Source organism: Eublepharis macularius, chromosome 4 (genome assembly GCF_028583425.1).
Source record: "Eublepharis macularius isolate TG4126 chromosome 4, MPM_Emac_v1.0, whole genome shotgun sequence".
Taxonomy (NCBI): Eukaryota; Metazoa; Chordata; class Lepidosauria; order Squamata; family Eublepharidae; genus Eublepharis; species Eublepharis macularius.
Genome location: NC_072793.1, coordinates 121,352,514 through 121,372,143, shown reverse-complemented (window position 1 = coordinate 121,372,143; position 19,630 = coordinate 121,352,514). Strand labels below are relative to the sequence as shown.

Below are 19,630 nucleotides of genomic sequence, written 5' to 3'. Positions count from 1 at the left end.
AGGCTCTGATGGGCCATTCAGTTCCGATACATAAGAAGGGCAGTAAGGTAGACATACTGGGCAGAAAGGTTTATCCTTCCTCGGGTTTGAACTGAAGAATCAATGAGGTCATTCTGGCCAGATATAATTTGGGAGGGGGGGAGTTTGGCCCACATCTAAGCCTGATCCCAGAAGATAAACAGAGGCTAGCAAAGAAGCTACAAGGAACAGCTCTTAAGTTCTTCAAACAACAGATCAACACTGCCAAACACATTGTGGATTGCTCTGCCAGAATTATGGCTTTGCGATCATAATTCATACATTTGTGTGGCTCAGAAGCACCGCGTTGGACGCTCATCATAGAATGAGGATACAAGTCCGATAATGCGTATTACACTTGATTCCAATCCCAATTGATGCATCCTCAGCCAAGAGGCTCCCATCAGTCACTTGGTCCCGTTTGGGGCCCATTTGGGCCCGGATCAGGGCCAAAACAGCCCAGACCAGGTCAGTGCCGGGCAGAGGAGGGTTCACCTGCCCAGCACCGACCTGATCCTGTATGTTTTAGCCCCGATCCGGGCCGTTTTGGCCCCAATCAACGCCTAAACGGCCCAAAATGTCAAAAAGTCAGGTGGGCGAGGCCACCTGACTGTTGGGGGATTGGCCGGAACAGTGTTCCGGCATGTTCCCCCTGGAAATGAGCCCTGCTTGTATCACCAGAACCTGTACAAACGATTCTTGGTTCTGAGGCTCTTCCAGAGGTCTTGGAACTGGTGGATCAACACTTTTTATTGGGGACTTCCTTTGGTTCTCTCCCCATTCATCTCTCAATCTACAGATGCCTCCCTCTCGAGATGGGGGTGCATGCTCAGGGACTACCCAAGTGAAGGGAGCTTGGTCCTCTCAAGAAGCCTTCATGCTCATGAATCTCCTGTAATTCCGAGCAATAAAATATGCTCTGAAGGCTATAGTTTGCCTTGTGGAAGGCAAGAATGTCCAAATATGCACAAACAACACTACTGCCATATGTTACTTTATCAGATATAGGGGCACACCCTCCATGACCCTTTCCCAAGTATGAGTATGGATTTGGGATTTGGATTATCATCGTGTGTCTCTATATGCCATACACATAGCAGGCAAAGGCAAAGTGTTAGCAATTGCATTAAGTCAGGCAAATTCCAAAACTATGAATGGTTCATCCATATGGACTTCTTTCATCCAGTTTTTTCCCATGTGAGGATACCCCACCATAAATTTATTTGCCACGAATCTCAATAAAGATGCCCAGTATTGCTCTTGGGGCGAAAGGGCATTATATCTAGGAGTCAAATTTCAGACCATGATCAGATGCACTTCTATGTACATTTCCTCCTCTTTTTCCCCAATGACTCTGATACTCACCTAAATATGAGAGAAGGCTCCTTGGGTATAGTAGTGGCTCCTTACTATCCGAGGCAAGTCTAGTTTGCTACCCTATGCCAAAATGGCTCAGGGTGGAATTTATATTTCCCCCTAGTGCCACCTGTGGCAAACCTATGTGATTCTCTATCACAGCCTGGGCACTTTGAAATTGACAGCCTGGTTCATTTCCCCTCTAAACAGAATTTCTTCTCTCCAGCCCAGAAAGTCCAGTTGGAAGCTACAAAACCTTCCACCCTGAAATCATACCTTTCCATATGGAGAAGATTCTCATTTGGGGCTTTAGCCAATATCTTAAACCCAGTCCTGACCCCATTGCCATCTGTATTACACTACTTTGTCCAACTCAAAGGCCAAGGTTTGGCTAACTCCTCTATTAAGGTGCACTTTGCAGCCATTTCGGCCTATCATGGCATTATAAATGGGAAATCCCTAATTGCACATCCATAATCCCTAATTGCACATCATGAGAGGCTTAGCAAACTTATATCCTCCAGTGTCCACTCCAATCCCACAATGGAATCTTTCTCTGATTCTTGCCTCACTCATGTTCAGACCTTTTGAGCCCCTAGTTACCTGCCCTTCCAAAGGACTGACAGCTAAAATAGTTTTTGCTGGATGCAATAACTTTGACGAGAACTGTGGCATGATTCTCCCTTCCTTAAAATCTTCACAGATAAGGTTGTCCTCCGTCCAAACCTGCCCTTTTTGTCAAAAGCTGTGTCAGTGTTTCACTTGAGCTAAGACATTGTCCTACCTGTCTTCTATCCTACTCCTACCACAGACGCTTGAAGGTGTTCACTTCACACATATTGGATATCAAATGAGCCTTGCACTTCTATCTGGACAGTACAGCTCCTACTGCAGGGACTCTAACCACTTTGTCTCCTTCCAATATCCTCCTAATGTCTGGGGGGCTGGGGGAAGCATTTTTTAACCCAGCTCCACCAAATTTGAGGGGATCCTACTCCTGACTGTCCCTAAAGATCTCCCCAAATTTCAGGAAGATTAGACCCCAAGGTTCAATTCTATAGGCCCCTAAACAAGCTGTCTCCTTACCCAACCTGCCAGCCTTGCACCACTTCCCTGCAGTGGCTTGGCTTTGTGCCACTGCCCCTCATTTGCTGTGGCCACTGGCTGCCTGTGGTAGCTGCCAGTGGCTCCCTGCTGTGGCTGGATAATCTAGCTCAGCAGAGTTCAGACCCCTGAATTGGAACCGGGGGTTTGCCCTGGAGAACCATCAAAGCTAGTTTATGCCAAACTAACATTAATCTGGTTTTTTTTGCTGGTTCCTGGAGCCGAATCACACACCCCTAACATGACTATATGGCAAAAGTGTATAAATCCAGATCCATACTCCTACAACATGAACAAGGACGTCTACTAAATTCATCTGGCCATTCTGAAATACTTACATTGGAGATCCAGTTCATGGGTCGAAAATAGCTTAACTTGGATCAATTGTGAATTTTCCTTAGGTAGAAGGCATTTTTTTCTATAGTGTGTTACTTCTTGGCCTTTTCCTTCTGTCGAAGGCCAAATGCCCTCTGAAATACCACTCCTGAAGAACAGGAGACTCCCAAGAAATGGCATGAGAGGGGAGTTGGAAGCCTGCAGCAAGAGGGGGAATTGGTGAAAATTACTCTTTCCCTTCTGCCCATGGAAATCCTCCATGGGGTCCAAGCCCTGCTGACCTCCTTGACCTCGAAAATAAGATTATAGATCACTTTTCTGACTATCTATAATTTAATTTGCAGTAGAGACATTAGCATTACCATTTCACGTATGTTGAACTTAGATGGGCAGCACCTAACTTGAGAGCATGTGCAGTGAATTCCTGACATTTAAATTTCGTTTACTTTCCAGTGGATCAAGTCCCATGAACCACAGATCATGGTGTAGATCTTGTGCTTTACAGAATCAAGTTGCCTTTTTCCCACTATTAGGATTTTTAAAAGCCTTGCAGACTCATTTGAATGTTGTAAGCCACCATAGTTTTGATGGTGAGATTGGTGAAACTTCTGAGTTTGTGTACAGAGTCTACTATAGAACTCTTAACATGACTTTGCTATTTTCAAAAAGAAGAAAAGGAATTTAGTGTTAAAATAGGGATTGTCAACAGAAAGGACAGATGTAGAGTTTTTGATCTGAAGTTTTTTTCAGTCTGCATACAGTTCTGAAAACTGGTGGGAGTACGTCCTTCCTTCTCACAGAGGGTGCAAGCGATTATTTTTTTCTGATGTGCTGCAATGTTTGCATTACTTTTGGCAGGATCTTTGTCTATGACATTGTTTTGCTAACCAAGCTGATTGTACTGCACCAAATCTTTAAGGCAGAAAATCGAATCTTGCTAAGTGTGCATCTCCTGGGTAGCGTGCACAGTTTATTTGACATTGGTTTGTTCCAACCTTGCTGCAGGATGTCTGGAGTCAGTAAAACTGTATGGTTGTAAAATTAATCATGCACTTGTTCTTTTCATTTCTTCATGCCTAACACAACACTTCACTAAGCTATGGTGCTTGTTTTGTCTTGTTTTTAGGTCCTGAAGTCAGAGGCTTACCTACCAACAAGAGACCCCTCAGGATCTTTCCTTATGGCCATTGACCACTGTTTCTCCATTAAGGGTCAAGGCACTGTGATGACAGGAACTATTCTTTCAGGCTGTGTTAGCATTGGGGACAATGTGGAGATTCCTGCCCTGAAGGTAGGTGTCTAATTTTAAGCTTTAGCAACTTCCTCAAAGAAACCAAAGTAGACACACAAAAACTAGACAGTTTGCTTTATTCTGTCTCTTGGTTTGTCCATTTATTTCCTAAATTACCCAACCAACCTGAATTGGCTTTCTTTTTGGGAATCTAAGAAATCTTTCTGAAGATATTGCACAATACTGTGCCAACCCTTAATACAGTATTATTAAATGGCTCTGTGAAGAATGTAATTTGCAAGGGAAATGGGAGCCTGAGGCTGATTTTTTAAAAAGGGGAGGCCCCGGAAACTAGGACATGAAAGAATTTCAAACAGAAAAGTCAGTCAAATAGAGTGAAAACCCTGCCTGATTGTAGCAGTAGAAAAAAGTGAGAAAAGAGCAAGTTCAGGGCATGAGATTAAAAGCACTGACTGAGCATTTCTGAATCTGACTTCAATAAGAGCATGTGCCTAAGGGTCAGATTTGTGGGTTCAGTCCTTCCCAAAATGAATATTGGAAAAGACACAGGAAACAATTCAGGAAAATATTGTTATGACAAGGAAAGTTGACACCTCAAATAATAATGTGGTTCTATTCACCCGTCCTAAGAAAAGAAGTAATTGAGATATAAGAACGTTGTGCACATTCATGATTTGCTTTGGGAAAGTGAAATCTTGTGATCATATGTTCCATGGCGTCAGCTTGTGAATTGGTGGCAGCATTAAAACAAACCAGTGAAATTAATTTCCACTCAGAGCACAATTAACCTGTTAATTGGTTTGTTTGGATTGTTTGGATTGTTTTGGTAAATTACAGAGGCCCATGGTACACCAGGGTCAAAAATCCATGGAGAAGAGCCACATCAGTGACTCTAAGCTAACATGATAAAAAATGTAGCATTACACTCTTTGAACCTTCAAATGCTGTATTGGCAATATAGTATACCTTTAAGCATGTTATTACTTAACAACAACAACAACAACAATAATAATAATAACTGCGCTTATATACCGCTCTTCTAGACAGATTAGTGCCTCACCCAGAGTGGTGAACAAGTTAGTGTTATTAATATCCCCACAATACAGCTGAGGGAGCTGGGGCCGAGAGGAGTGGCTTACCCAAGGCCACCTACTGAGCTCATGGCAGTAGTGGGATTCAAACCAGTAGAGTGCAGATTTGCAGCCAAACCACTTAACCACTGTGCTACAGCAGCTAAACTTGAAAGTTTAGTAATTCACAAGTAAATGCGCTAAAGATTTCAATCTTTCAGCCTGATCGCATACATGTTCATTCAGAAGTAAGTCTGATTGATTTCCATAAGTTTGGATAGGATTGTAGTTTAGACATATGACTCAAAATGTTCTGAGATCAACTCAGTGTCGCATTGTTTTTCGTAAGATATCCACAGTTAAACTTTCCGCCAGCTCTCTCATAATGCAATAGAAGAGTAAGCAGAAATGTTCAATGCCTTCTGAAAAAGCTGTCTTCCTTATTGGTTTTGGAAGGTTAAGCAGAAAATTAAAAAGCATCGAGTGAATATTTCTGAATCTGAAACCTGGTAGAATGAAGAAGAGGGAGTGTCCAAAGGAGTAGTTCTGGGCTGCTTGACAAATTGCCAAAACCACTGGTTCCAGACTGTATGCATGCAAGAGTTCTTCAAGAACTCAAAAATGACATAGCTGATCTTCTAGCAAAAATATGTGTCATTAACATTAGTCCCTAAGCTATAAGACTGGAAAATAGACAACGTCACACTGATTTCTAACAGCTGAACTACATGAGGTTAATTACATGTGAAGAGTATGTGTTGTGTCTTGCTGGGCAGGGGGAGTGAGATAACAGGAGGCAGGAAAAAAGCTGAGAGTTTTTTGCATCCATGAGCGAATCCCAGTTCCTCCCATTCTTCTCCTGGTGGCGAATCACATTGTGGCTTTCTCCCTCGCACACAAAAAACTTCAGCTTTTCCTGTCTCCTGTTATGTCACCCTGCTCCTGAGCTCCCGGAGGATTTGTGAGAGAGGGAGGGAGAGAGAGGAAGAGGGAGAGGGAGAGAGAGGGGGGGGCTGGGTTTTATTTAAAAGACTACATTTCCCAGGGAACCTTGCAGGACCTGACATGCGCCCACACATCTCGTGTAGGTCCACTCTAAGAAAGAATTCAAGGGGAATCTAGATCAATGTAGGCAAGTTAGCTTAATTGGTAGAAAGTGTTATTGGTAAATTGGTAGAAAGTTTTATTAAAGACAAACCTCTTAAGCACTTGCTAAAGAGAATGCCACTGCAATCACCCCCTCTACTGAAGTTGAGGGAGAGGAGAGGGGGGTTGCAGACTGCTTGTGAATGGGAATCAGTGGGCTTCACTCCTGCAAAAGGAAGTTCTTCCTCACCAATATGTTGGGAATGTTGCTATTAAATTAATTCATAAGTGGCCTGGAACTGGGGATGAAATAATGAGTTAGTGATTTTTGCAGAGGGCACCAAATTGTTCAGAATGGTAAAAACACAGAAGAGATTGTGGTGAACTTTGGAAGGACCTCTTCAGACTTGGTAAATGGACAGTTAATTGGCAGGTGAAATTCAGTATAGGAATGTGCAAGATTATGCATATTGGTGCAAAAAATCCTAATTTCCCATACACTGATGGGATTTGAACTGACAGTGCAAGACCAAGGAAAAAAAGGGTTGAGAAGAGAAGAAAACAGGGCTGTATTGACCCCTGTCTGGATACTCCATGTGTGAGAATTGAGTCTGTAGTGTGAATGGATGTTGTGAGTGGATTATGCATATAATGTTTAAAGTTCCATTTAACATTTTGGATTGTCTTGAGATCATTGTGGAATAATTGTGATAGCTCTTGTTTTGTAATATAAGCACTAATTACACTCTTAAATACCTTCAATAACTAAACTTGGGACATATTTAAGCATCATTTCTGTTTTTGTACCTATCACCTAATTATCTAGAATGTCCTTTTAGTTCTGTGTTCAATATGTTACCATCAGTTTAGACTTCAGTTAAGCATGTGCATTATACTTGTGTAGGAATGTATGGCTAGAAGTTAGAATTGCTAATTACGTTGACTTTCCCATTTTTGGCTGTCCTGTGGAGTGCTTGGCTAGAATACCTGTGAGAAGTTATACCATTCTCAGAGTAACAGAGGAGGCAGATTTTATAACACACTGTGGATCATGACATTCCTTGACCTTTTTTTGCCCTGACCCTTTGCTAACTGAGATTGACAGCTGGTGCCCACTGGGCATTGGGGACATTGCAAAACAGCTGCTTTCCAAATTCAAGGAACCCTCCCAGCAAATAAAGTGGCATCTCTTAAGTATTCTGCTAATAGACTTCGACATCTGTGACCGCTTGAACTTGCATGAAGGAGGGACAGAGCAATTAAAAATAAACAGTGACATTCTCGAACGCCCATACTTTCTGATTGAGGTTGAGAACGCCAGCAGCATGCAGATTCCTTTACACTGTTGCCTATGTAAATTGCCATCTGGGGTTGATTATTGGAACTGCAATGGGAGAAGTGTGTGTGTGTGTGTGTTTGTTAAAACATTTGATGCAGCAAACAGTTCTCCAGTAGGGCAATTTAATACTATTTGTGCAGCAGCACTTGAAATCCATATTAAAGCTCATGAGCCAAGGATTTGTGGTATGAAAATGGGGTGATAACACAATTGTGACTGGCCCTTGGGTTCATTAAGATCTTTAAACTGCTACATACCCAAGGTAATAAACTAGAGGAGCATTCACAATGTGATACATCTGCTGCTGCTGGATATCCAGTGAAGTATCTTGTTGTTTATTTCCTTTTTGGATGCAACAGGACTTGGGAAAATGACTTTTCCTGTCTCTTGACCATTTCAGAAAATTTAGGGACAAATGCCTTGCTAGGAAGCTGGGAATGTTTCAGCAGCACTTCTGTTCAAGTTTCTTATAGCAACTCTTACAACCAACCAAATAAATTGCAAAGGTGTCACTGTTTTGTTGTACAGGTTGGAGAATAAATCTATCATTTTCTACATGCCATAAAGCTACAACTACAATTTCAAAGTAGTGTTTGTCTGTCTCCCTCTCTCTGTTTTGATGTGAAATTAGTAAAATCAGGACAAGAGGGTAGTTGAGGCTGATGGTTGCCCCTATTACAAGGTGGTCGTAGTTGGCTACTGAAGCAGGTAGAAGTAGTGAGTTGCACCTGCTTGTGAGGCAGTGTAACAGACCTGATGTCATGGGGGGAATGCATTTCAGCAAGCTTCCCAAGCTAATATAATAAAAGCTAATCATGCCTTGGAGAGCTGTGCAGATGAGGCACCTACAGGTCTTCCAGGGTGTTCCACTGCAGCAGCCATTTTAAAAGTATGTCACTGAAGAGATAATCCTAACTTCCTCTTACCAGACCGAAGCACATCAAGATTCTTGTAAGCAGGTATTTTTCTCTCTGTTTATGGTGGCTTAGATGGTGCACTGACTTTTTTAATCATTCACAGTATACCAAGATATTGCCCTGTAAATAGGCTAGCCATTTTTATTCTGTGTTCTGTGTTTTATTCTGTTGTTCTGTGTTCTGTTTTATTCTGTGTTTTATTCTGTATTCTGTGTCTGTTGTGGTATAATGTGTGCACTATATTTATTGTGTTTTGGCATGTTCTAACAGACCAATAAGGGGAAATTTAAACAGCTTCTTGGGAATTGCAGTGGGTAGTTTTAGCAGTTTATAATAGAATAAATAGAAATACTTTTTATAGTATTCTTGCTTAGATTTTCTTTTTTGTTATCAGACAAATACTGATTTTGTGACCCATATTTTTAGTTTTATATTAAGAGACTTTTGAGACTCTGGTACAGCTGTAATTAACCAAAAGCAGAGAAAGTTGATGGAAAGGATCTTTGTCTCTTTCCACTGCAGCCTTATGGGTCCCCCTGAGGGTTGGGGGACCCTCACGGATGGCTTGGGATACAGCACAAAGCACTACCGTTGAAAGAGGAAATCCACAGAAATCTCTCTCTTTGCTGTTATGCAAGTTCACAGGAGAACATGGGCAAGAGCAGATAGTGGTCATTTTTTGTCATTTTTCCATTTGCAGCCCTCTCACCCTACCCAGGGCAGCTTCGCACACATTGCAGATGGTCTCCCAACCCTCAAGAATTACTTCTCATGAGGCATAGGAGGCTGCAGCAGGAAGGTGGGAGTTTTTTTGTCCTAGTTTGTGTCTTTGCCTTCCCTTTTATGTTTTCTAAAGAATGCAACAGCCAGTCGGCAAGGACGAGACTTCAGTGGGAGGTTGCAAGGCCAGTTGTGATGTTAGCAGTCAGACCCCTCCTCCCATTGAGGGGTAGTTTACAGATATAAAATTAGAAACACCCTTCCTATTGTAGCATAAGTGCAAGACACTGCCTGGCCTGAAATAAAAACAAAATGGATGCCAGCCAGGTAAGAGCCTGGGAAAACATTTAAAAGGCTGGCTGACTAAAGACCCCCCCCTTGCCTTGGAGAGATGCATAACATAGGACAATGAGGCTGCCAGGAAACTCTTGACTCCTCTTGTCAGTGCCCAGCCTTACTTCCCCTCACCCATTTTCTCTAATCTAGCAATACTTAATGTGATTCAGCAAATCTGGTAGCTTTCCCCATCTGGTACTTTGAGGGTCATCAAGCACCATTAACATACATAGTCCACCTCAGGTAGACCCAGTAAGTGTCTCCTAACTCATTAGCTACCTCCAAAGAACCCATTAAGTCATTGTTTTGGACAAAGACATCAGCTTGCCCCCGGGGAGCATTTTGCCCTGTATCTGGAGCCCCTAGCTGCCAGAATGTGTGTGTGCATCTTTGCATCTGAATGCATACCCCCAAATCCATTTGGGTCTTCTCTTATTCTCCCTGAAATGCTGGTTGTTTTGTTTTTGCCTCTGCAGACCTTCATCTTTGAGACTGGTAACTATCGCCTTCCCTGAAATTGCTTTCTCTCCTTTCCTTCCTGATTTTCTCTTAGGCCCTTTTTGCACTTACAGTTTAAACTTACAGTTTAAACCGCCATTTATGAGCATTTGCCCTGATCGCAGTGGCTTTGGCATTGCACTCGTTCATTTCACACTGTCTGCTGCAGTTTCGATTTGGTGTCTGTGCTTCATTTCTGACCCACTTTGAAACCTTGGTGAAGTTTTGGGCTTTTGGGGCTTTGCAGTTCACGTCATACTTTTTTTTGGAAAACTTTAAGCATATGTAGCAATGTTGCAGTGTTGGAACCCATCCCCCCTGCTTTTGCTGACTGGGCTATCCCCTGCCCACTGGAGAGGCAATTGGTGGCAGAGCTCTGGGGTAAAACATGTACCACTCTCATTTATTTTTAAAAAAAAGCAAGCCAGAAAAGGGTTAAAATGCTGCTGCTTCTTTCCCTCCCTGCCGCTTTGATTTGCAAAGGGCTGTGCAAAACATTTTTTTTTTAACATTGGCAGAAGACCCTGGAAGGCAGGGAAAAGCAGCTATCCTTCTCTGGCTTTTAAAGCCAGGATAAATTAGGAATAATGTTACAACACTTTCCTAGCTTTGAAAAAAATAAAATAAAAGAGTGTGCTCATGCCACTGAGGAGGGAGGAAGGGGAAAGCAGCAATTTAACCCTTTCCTGGCTTTTAAAGCCAGCAAGGAATTAGCAGCAAGCTTAGGAATCGTTCCTGGCTTTGGAAAAAAAATAAGAGAGTGCATGCATACCCGGGAGGAAGGAAGCCAATGGAGAAGCAGCATTATGACCCTTACCTTGCTTTATTAAAAAAATGACGGACAAGGAGTTCAGAGAGCTGAGGAGGATGGGAGTGGTTAATTCTGCACAGACCAATCAGCTCCTGGGGAAAAGGAGAGGGGGGAGAAGAGAAGCAGAAGGGGCCTATAGAGTTCACACCGACATTAATCACGCCAGTTGCAACTCGGTAGCAGCTTCAAAATAAACTCGTGGTATGTCCGCAGGGAGAAAAATCAGGGATGCCGCAGACAAACATCGGTTCTACGTCCCATGACTACCTTTCAAGTGTGAACGTCCCGTAAACATGGGAGGTAGAAAAGGTGCTGAAACATGTTAAAGTCCCAGTGTGAAAAGGACCTATGTTAGCCTCATATGTGTGCTGTGTGTGGTTTTCTGTACATTTGCCCTTCTATTTCTTTTTAATAAATACCTCTCCGGTTGAATTTCTGGCTGCTTTATTTCAAGAATTCTCTTAAGGGAATAATCCCTGTAAACATAGATGGAGAATCCCAGTTACCTCCTCTCACTTGTCTCCTTTAAGCTAATTCCTCCAACTAATTAGGAGACTGCCTATTTGAGTAACAGTGAAGGATGGATGGACAAGAGCATCAAGTTACCATGGGCTTGGCTCAAGTGAGTCCTGCTTCTCCCAAACAGCAGAGAGAAGCGGTCAGGGCTGTGTTATGTCAAATTGCAGACGCAGCCTTGCATGATGGAGTTGCTTCCACAGGAAAAAGTCATTCCTGCAGACTGAAAACTAGCACTGAAGACTAGGCTAAAACCCTTCACCCAGCCAGTTAGTTTTCTATGTGGACGGGTTGTATGCAGGAATATTCAGTCTGGTGAGCCCTTTATTGCAATCTGGCATTATATGACTCTGGCACATGTTTAGCATCCAGATGTATATGAGAATTGGGCCCAAGAATTATGGAAGTAGCAAGCTGAGGACTGCTGGTAAGTAAAAATAGAAAGGTAAAGCAGACTTTCTTGGAGCTCAGAGTCAGATTCAGTTATTTCATCTGTCTTCTTGATCCAGTAGTGACCTCTAGGGGTCCTGTTATATCTTATTGATTCACCTTTCAATTAAGTGGATTAATGTGTGCAACCTTGTAAACACAATGTACTTATACATAGTGCCATCAGGTACATGGTACTTAACTGTTAACACAGGCAAAACAAAATGGCACATCCTTGTCCCACTGGGTTTTACAGTGCTGACAGTGTGGGAGGAAAGGGTAGCAATCTAGAGGAAGGAACCAATGTGTGAGAAAATGTATGAGAAAATGTATTGTCGAAGGCTTTCACGGCCGGAGAACGATGGTTGTTGTGGGTTTTCCGGGCTGTATTGCCGTGGTCTTGGCATTGTAGTTCCTGACGTTTCGCCAGCAGCTGTGGCTGGCATCTTCAGAGGTGTAGCACCAAAAAGACAGAGATCTCTCAGTGTCACAGTGTGGAAAAGATGTAGGTCATTTGTATCTACTCAGGAGGGGTGGGGTTGAGCTGAGTCATCCTGTAAGAGTTTCCCAGGGTGTGGAATGCTAATGGCGGGAGGCTTCACTGTATCCTGAGGAGGTTCTTTTGCATATGGATTGGTACTTGATGTGCTAATCTTCTCTGCAGGGCTATTGTCAGGGATAGAATGTTTTGTTAGCCTGGTGTTTTTCAGAACTGGCAACCATGCTCGGTTCATTCTTAAGGTTTCTTCTTTCCTGTTGAAGTTTTGCTTATGCTTGTGAATTTCAATGGCTTCCCTGTGCAGTCTGACAAAGTAGTTGGAAGTGTTGTCCAGTATTTTGGTGTCCTGGAATAAGATACTCGACAATGCACGCATTGTCATCAATCTGACAGACCGTCAACTCTCACCAGAAGAAACCTCCATCTTGGCAAAGGGAGGAAACTTTGCAGTCACCCCCACCAGAATTCCTGTGGAAGACATCATTGCAAATGTAGAAGCTGCCATTCGTCATCTACCTGAAGAGGAAGCTGAGGAAATAAGAGGAGAGACAGCCAGGATTCTACGAAAGGCAAAGCTTCCCACCAGCAATATAACACGCAAAGAGAAAAATGCCATCAAGACCCTCAATGCAGATCCAGACATCATCATTCTACCAGCTGATAAAGGCAATGCTACAGTGATCATGAAAACAGAGGAATACAAAAAGAAGATTAAGGAACTCCTGGACCCCTCCACCTACAAAAAACTAAAACGAGATCCCACTTGCAAAATCACCAGGCTAACAAATGCGCTGATCAAGAATTCCTCACTACATCCCGACACGCACAGAAAACTATGCAAGACTGAAGCACAGCCACCTAGACTATATGGACTCCCCAAAATACATAAGGATTCAGTCCCACTCCGACCCATTGTGAGTGCCATTGGTTCACCGACATATGAATTAGCTAGACATCTGGCAGATCTCCTGCAGGACCACATCGGGAAAACCTCGTCTTACATCAAAGATTCAGCAGATTTCATCAACAAAATCAGTTCTCTGAAACTCAATCCACAAGACATACTTGTCAGTTTTGATGTTGTATCCCTGTTTACCAAGGTTCCAGTAAAAGACACTATTGCACTTATTAATCAGATTTTCCCAGAGGATGTAACAGCCTTATTCCACCATTGCCTGACAACCAGTTACTTCCAATGGGACAACGAATTCTATGAACAGATGGATGGGGTGGCCATGGGGAGCCCACTCAGCCCAGTTATAGCAAACTTCTACATGGAACATTTTGAAAAAACAGCTCTAGAATCAGCACCCCACAAACCTAGTGTATGGTTCCGGTTTGTGGATGATACATTTATCATTTGGAGCCATGGGGAGGAAGAATTGATGGGGTTTTTGAATCATCTCAACAACATCCACCTGAACATACAATTCACCATGGAGAAAGAAATCGAGGGAAAACTCCCATTCCTGGATACCTGGGTCATCCGCAAAGCAAACTTTCAGTTAGGTCACAAGGTCTACAGGAAACCAACTCACACTGATCGGTACCTACACAAAAACTCCAATCACCATCCCCGACAGAAAAGAGGCATAATGAAAACATTAGTGGATCGTGCAAGACGGATATGTGAGCCGCACTTTCTCAATGAGGAAATTAATCATCTAAACCACGCACTTCAGGCAAATGGCTACTCCAGAAATGAAATCCGAAGAGCAATCAAACCCAGGATGAATCAAACAACCAAAGAAAAACAGTCTCCCACAGGAAAAGTGTTTTTGCCATATATCAAAGGAATTACTGATCAGATGGGAAAGCTTATGAAAAAGCATAACCTTCAAGCAGTATTCAGACCCACCCGAAAAATACAACAGATGCTACGATCAGCAAAAGACAGTAGAGACCCCCTAACCTCTGCAGGAGTATACCGTATACCCTGCAGCTGTGGACAAGTTTACATCGGGACCACAAAGCGTAGCATCCAGACAAGAATAAAAGAACATGAAAGACACTGCAGACTTGGACAACCTGAAAAATCAGCAGTGGCTGAACATAGCCTAACTCAAACAGGGCACAGTATCTTATTCCAGGACACCAAAATACTGGACAACACTTCCAACTACTTTGTCAGACTGCACAGGGAAGCCATTGAAATTCACAAGCATAAGCAAAACTTCAACAGGAAAGAAGAAACCTTAAGAATGAACCGAGCATGGTTGCCAGTTCTGAAAAACACCAGGCTAACAAAACATTCTATCCCTGACAATAGCCCTGCAGAGAAGATTAGCACATCAAGTACCAATCCATATGCAAAAGAACCTCCTCAGGATACAGTGAAGCCTCCCGCCATTAGCATTCCACACCCTGGGAAACTCTTACAGGATGACTCAGCTCAACCCCACCCCTCCTGAGTAGATACAAATGACCTACATCTTTTCCACACTGTGACACTGAGAGATCTCTGTCTTTTGGTGCTACACCTCTGAAGATGCCAGCCACAGCTGCTGGCGAAACGTCAGGAACTACAATGCCAAGACCACGGCAATACAGCCCGGAAAACCCACAACAACCATGTATGAGAAAAACTTACATGTTTTTTTCCTGCTTGGGGATGATGATGGCCAAGTGATTAAAGCCCAAATCTTCATGGTGAAACTAAAGGATTCCTATTCTTTGAGAAGAAACTGGAAAGAACCCAAAGAGATGGCACCTTGGAGGAGTTCCAGATATAAGGAATGCAGCAAGGGAGAGTGGGTGGAGTTTTCCTAAAGATTATGAGGCTTTCAAGTGGTTAGGTGTGATAGTTATTTTACTTATTTTACAAAATTTCTACCTCACCTTTCTGCCCTAAGAAGGGCCATCATGATAGCTAACAAATTAAAAGATACATAATCAAATCACATTTTAAAACCGTTAAAATTGTCCCCCCAACCCAGCACATCATTAAAACAATTAAAACCAGTTCTAAAATTCATACAAAAACATAAAAACAACAGTTAAAACATTGGGCAAGAAGGAGAGAGTGCTGAGGAAATGACAAACAAAACAAAAGTCTTCACCTGCTGATCAAAGATGTCTCTCTGGGGAGAGAGTTCCAGAGTTTTGGTTCCACTGCTGAGAAGGCTCTCTACTGAGTTGTTGTCACCAGTCTAATCTCAAAAAGTGGGAGCACGCAAAGCAGGACTGTGGAAGGTGACTGTAGTGATTGGGTAGGCCTATAAGTGAGTAGGCAGTCCTTCAGGTATGTTGGTCCCAAACCATACAGGACTTTAAAGGTATCTTGAATTGTGCCGGAAACAAATTGGTATCCAGTGTACATATGCCAAGACTAGAATCATACGATGTTTAGCTCCTTGGTTTAATGAGCTGAGAGAGTTTAAGAGGAAATTTAGACTGCTTAGACTTAGAGTGAGATTAGCATTGGACCCATGGTGAAGCTATGAGAACACGCTATAGAGCCCATTTGGTGATGACAAAGGTGGCTTAACTTCTCCACCTCCATTGCATCTGCAAGTTCATGACCTGTACAATTGTTTAGATTGATTCAGCCACTAACTACACTATCTGTGGAGTCTAGAGTAAAGGATGATTTGGCCCCAAGCTGTGATTTATTTGCAACTCTTTTTGTGTATGAAGTCTGAGCTCTGCCTCAATCTGGCAACCAAAATTAGAACCAGTAGTATACCAGAGGCTCCACATGCTCCATTGGGTCCTTTTTAAGACTCTTTCAACCCACTTACCTTTCAAGACGTTGATAGGATCCTGGGTGCTGTGAGGCCTACTACCTGCTCAAGGAGGCAGTAGTAAGACTAATTTTGAAGAAAGCCTCCTTGGGTAATAATGAGCTAGCAAATTACTGCCCAGTTCCGAATTTACCATTTCTAGGCAAGGTAATTGAGTGGGCAGTGGCAGAGCAGCTTCAGGGTTTCTTGATGGAAACATCTGTGTTGGATCCATTTCAGTCCGGCTTCAGGCCTGGATTTAGCACTGACACAGCTGTGATGGCGCTGGTTGATGATCTCCAGCTCCACCTGAATAAAGGTGGCATGCACTGCTGATTTTGTTAGATCTGTCAGCAGCATTTGACACTATTGACCACTCAGTTTTGGTCAACTGCTTGGCCTCACTGGGGGTGAGGGGAACTGCTTTGGCTTGGTTCTCTTCATTCTTCCAAGGATGCTTCTTTAGGGTTACCATTGGGGAGGAGAAGTCGGCCTGGCGGGAACTCTCTTGTGGAGTCCCTCGGGGATTGATTCCCCAATGTTATTCAGTTTGTATGTGTGCCCTTTAGGAGAGAGTCAGGGGTTTTGGAGTTGGGTGCCACCAGCTGATGACATCCAGCTCTATGTCCTGCTAGACAAACAAGCAGAGGATGAGATCTCAGTCCTTATCCAGTGCCTGGATGCCATGGTTGGATGTTTGAGGAATAGTTGGCTGAAGTTAAATCCATCAAAAACAGAAGTCATGTAGCTCTGTTCACGACAATAGTGAACCCTGCACTTCATCACTTGATGGATTCCAACTTACAGCAGTGGACTCTGTCAGGAGTTTGGGACTGTGGTTGGATTCCAACTATCCATGGACAAGCAAGTGTCCATGGTGGTGAGGACAGCATTCTACCATCTCCCCTGGGCCTCCCAATTATCCCTGTACTTGCCTTGGACTGATCTTGCCATGGTGATTCATGCTACAGTTACCTCTCATCTAGACTACTGTAACTCACTCTATGTAGGGCTACCCTTGAAGGCACTTCAAAGACTAGTTGGTACAGAATGCAGCTGCTAGGCTGCTGACCAGCACACCCTGGTCAGCGCATATCAGTTTGATATTGAAGCAGCTGCCCTGGCTTCCAGTTGGCTTCCAAATTAAATGCAAGGTGTTGGCTTTGACCTTTAAAGCCCTTAATAGTCTGGGACCCTCATACCGACTGCCTCTCCCAGCATAAGCCCCCGCATGCTCTATGGTCCACAGTTCAGGGTCTCTTGGTGGTTCCTGGTCCTAGGGCTGTTTGACTCTCTTCAACCTGAGAGAAGGCGTTTGCTGTTATGGCTCCCTCCCTCTGGAATGCATTAACAGAGGAGACTTCCTTCCTCCGGGGTTTGGTGATATTCCAGATGACCTGCAAAGCTGAGATGATTCATCTGACATTTGGAGGCTGATTCAAATATGTGCATTGTCCTGACTCCACATGACAATGGACATGAGTAAGGTTTAGGAATGGCTCTGTCCTTTTAGATATATGAGTTTTAATGTTTGTATTTTACCATGTTATTGGTTTATAATTTCTGTATTTTATTTTAATATTATATTATTGATTTTAATGTTTGTATTTTATATTTATGTTGTAAACTGCCTTGATCACCAGACACAGTAGAGAGGTGGTATATAAGTAGAATAAATAAATATATGACACACTCCAGTCAACATCCTGGTTGCAGCATTCTTCCCCAATTGAAGTTTCTGAACTCCTCTCAAGTACAGCCTCATATAGAGCCCACTGCAATAATTTTATCTAGATGCAACCAGGGCATGCACCACAGTGGCCAGATCTTTTCTACCCAGGAAAGCTGGCTAACCCATCAAAGCTGGTAAAGGGTGCTCCTGACCACAGCTGCCACCTGCTTATCCAACAGTAGGCCTGGGTCCAAGAGCACTCCTAGCCTATAGACCTTTCCTTCAAGGGTACTGCAACCCCATCCAGTTAGAGGAGCAGAGGTCATGGAAAGAGATGTAAAGAAAAAACAGGAGACTGATCGGGGCAGCAAGAAGGCCTTAAGCATCTTCAGTCTTACTTTCATATTTGGCTAACATTATAAGAAAGTTTGTTATCAGAATCTTCTGTGTCTAACCAGAACTAGTAGTAGTAATAAGGGGACAGAGGCTCTGGATTATGCTATTGGGTACTGTCTACTGATGTAGATACGTTCCTACTGGGTAGTTTGATGTTGCTAAAAATGTCACGTTAATTAATTATGTTTTGTTTCAGAAAGGTTTCATTTCTGTGTTACTGCTACCATAACACTATTGAATGTCCTGTTGATCATATTGTATTTTGCTCAGTCAACATCCTAGCTATTTGATTATATTGTATTTATTTGTAGTCTGTAATCTGCCCTAGATCTCTGTGAGAAAGGCAGACTATAAATAAAAAAACAACAACAATAATAACGATACTAAGAGATGGAAAGGAGGCTTGATTTAATGTAGTGACTTTATTTTGATTTGCCATGACTTCTGTTGCAAGTACTTACAGAGTAAGATAACAGCACACACCAGGAACATTCCCTGTGCGATCCTCATTGAAATGAAGGTGTTCCTAAGATCATAGCCATGTTCTTGCATCACCCCCATTTATTTCAGCAAGGTTTGTTCTGTTCCCTGAATATATTGTGTCTTGTGAGTTTTTCGGATCCCTTGTTTGTGGAAAGTGCATTGAAAGTTCTGATGCAGAGTTTTTGGAAACTTCCTTTTACTTTACCATTATGATTTTGATATTTTTTCAAGAATTGTTTTATTGAAACACTGCGATGCAAAAGCCAGTTTATTAAATCTTTCCATGGGTGGGATTTAGTAGGTGAACAGTAAATCCAACATCTGGTGAAGAGTAACTCACATGGTTATTTAAAATTATAAATGCACTTAAGTAATTGTTCATTAATTTTCTTTAATTGCCTTTCAATTTCTGGGTTGAGCCGCTCAGATTAATCCAGTCTCAGTGTTTACATAAGTAAAGCTAGCAGGATTTGATAGGTGAAGGAAAATGTTATTCAGATGATTACAGCCCCATCTTGTTGCAGGTGAAAATGAATGTTCGCTTTTGGTATAAGTGGTCATTTAAGTGCCTTCACCTACATACCAGATAGTTCTTTCTCAAAATGCAGCTTATTTCCCATTCAGTGCATACGGGTATCTTGTATTTTGCAAAACCAAAGCTTCCAGAGTTTTAAATTTTTATGTAACATGTTTGTTTTTCTCAATAATATATTCTGCATATGAAATATAAACATGCACAGGATTAATATTTTGACATTTTGGAGAAGGTATATAATTTGTCCAGCATTTGAACCTTGAAATTCTGGTCCAGTATATCTTTTCCCCTTGACAGTTGTGTCTAAGGGGCACTCTTGCCTAATTAATGTGATTCAAGAACAGGGCTTGTTCGATGGACTTGTTACCCTCATGACCAGGTGAAGGCACTGCATAGGAGAGCTACATAATACACACAGAGAGTTTGTTTCTTTTTCTTGGTTAGAGGAGAGGGAAAGAAAGCCAGAGGGAGCGCCGCCAAGCTGAGTACCACTAATATAAACCATACGTTACATCTCCTGTGCTTGTGTATTTAA

At 42.6% G+C, this 19,630-nt stretch overlaps 1 protein-coding gene across 1 annotated transcript in view; it reads left to right on the top strand.

The window, feature by feature from the left end:
- The window catches only part of EEFSEC (eukaryotic elongation factor, selenocysteine-tRNA specific), a 295,418-nt gene that overhangs the window by 61,525 nt on the left and 214,263 nt on the right, over positions 1–19,630 (top strand). Inside the window, exon 4 of the mRNA XM_054978534.1 lies at positions 3,941–4,105. Within this exon, the coding sequence (XP_054834509.1) occupies positions 3,941–4,105 (165 nt within the window). The remainder of the gene's footprint in view (positions 1–3,940; positions 4,106–19,630) is intronic.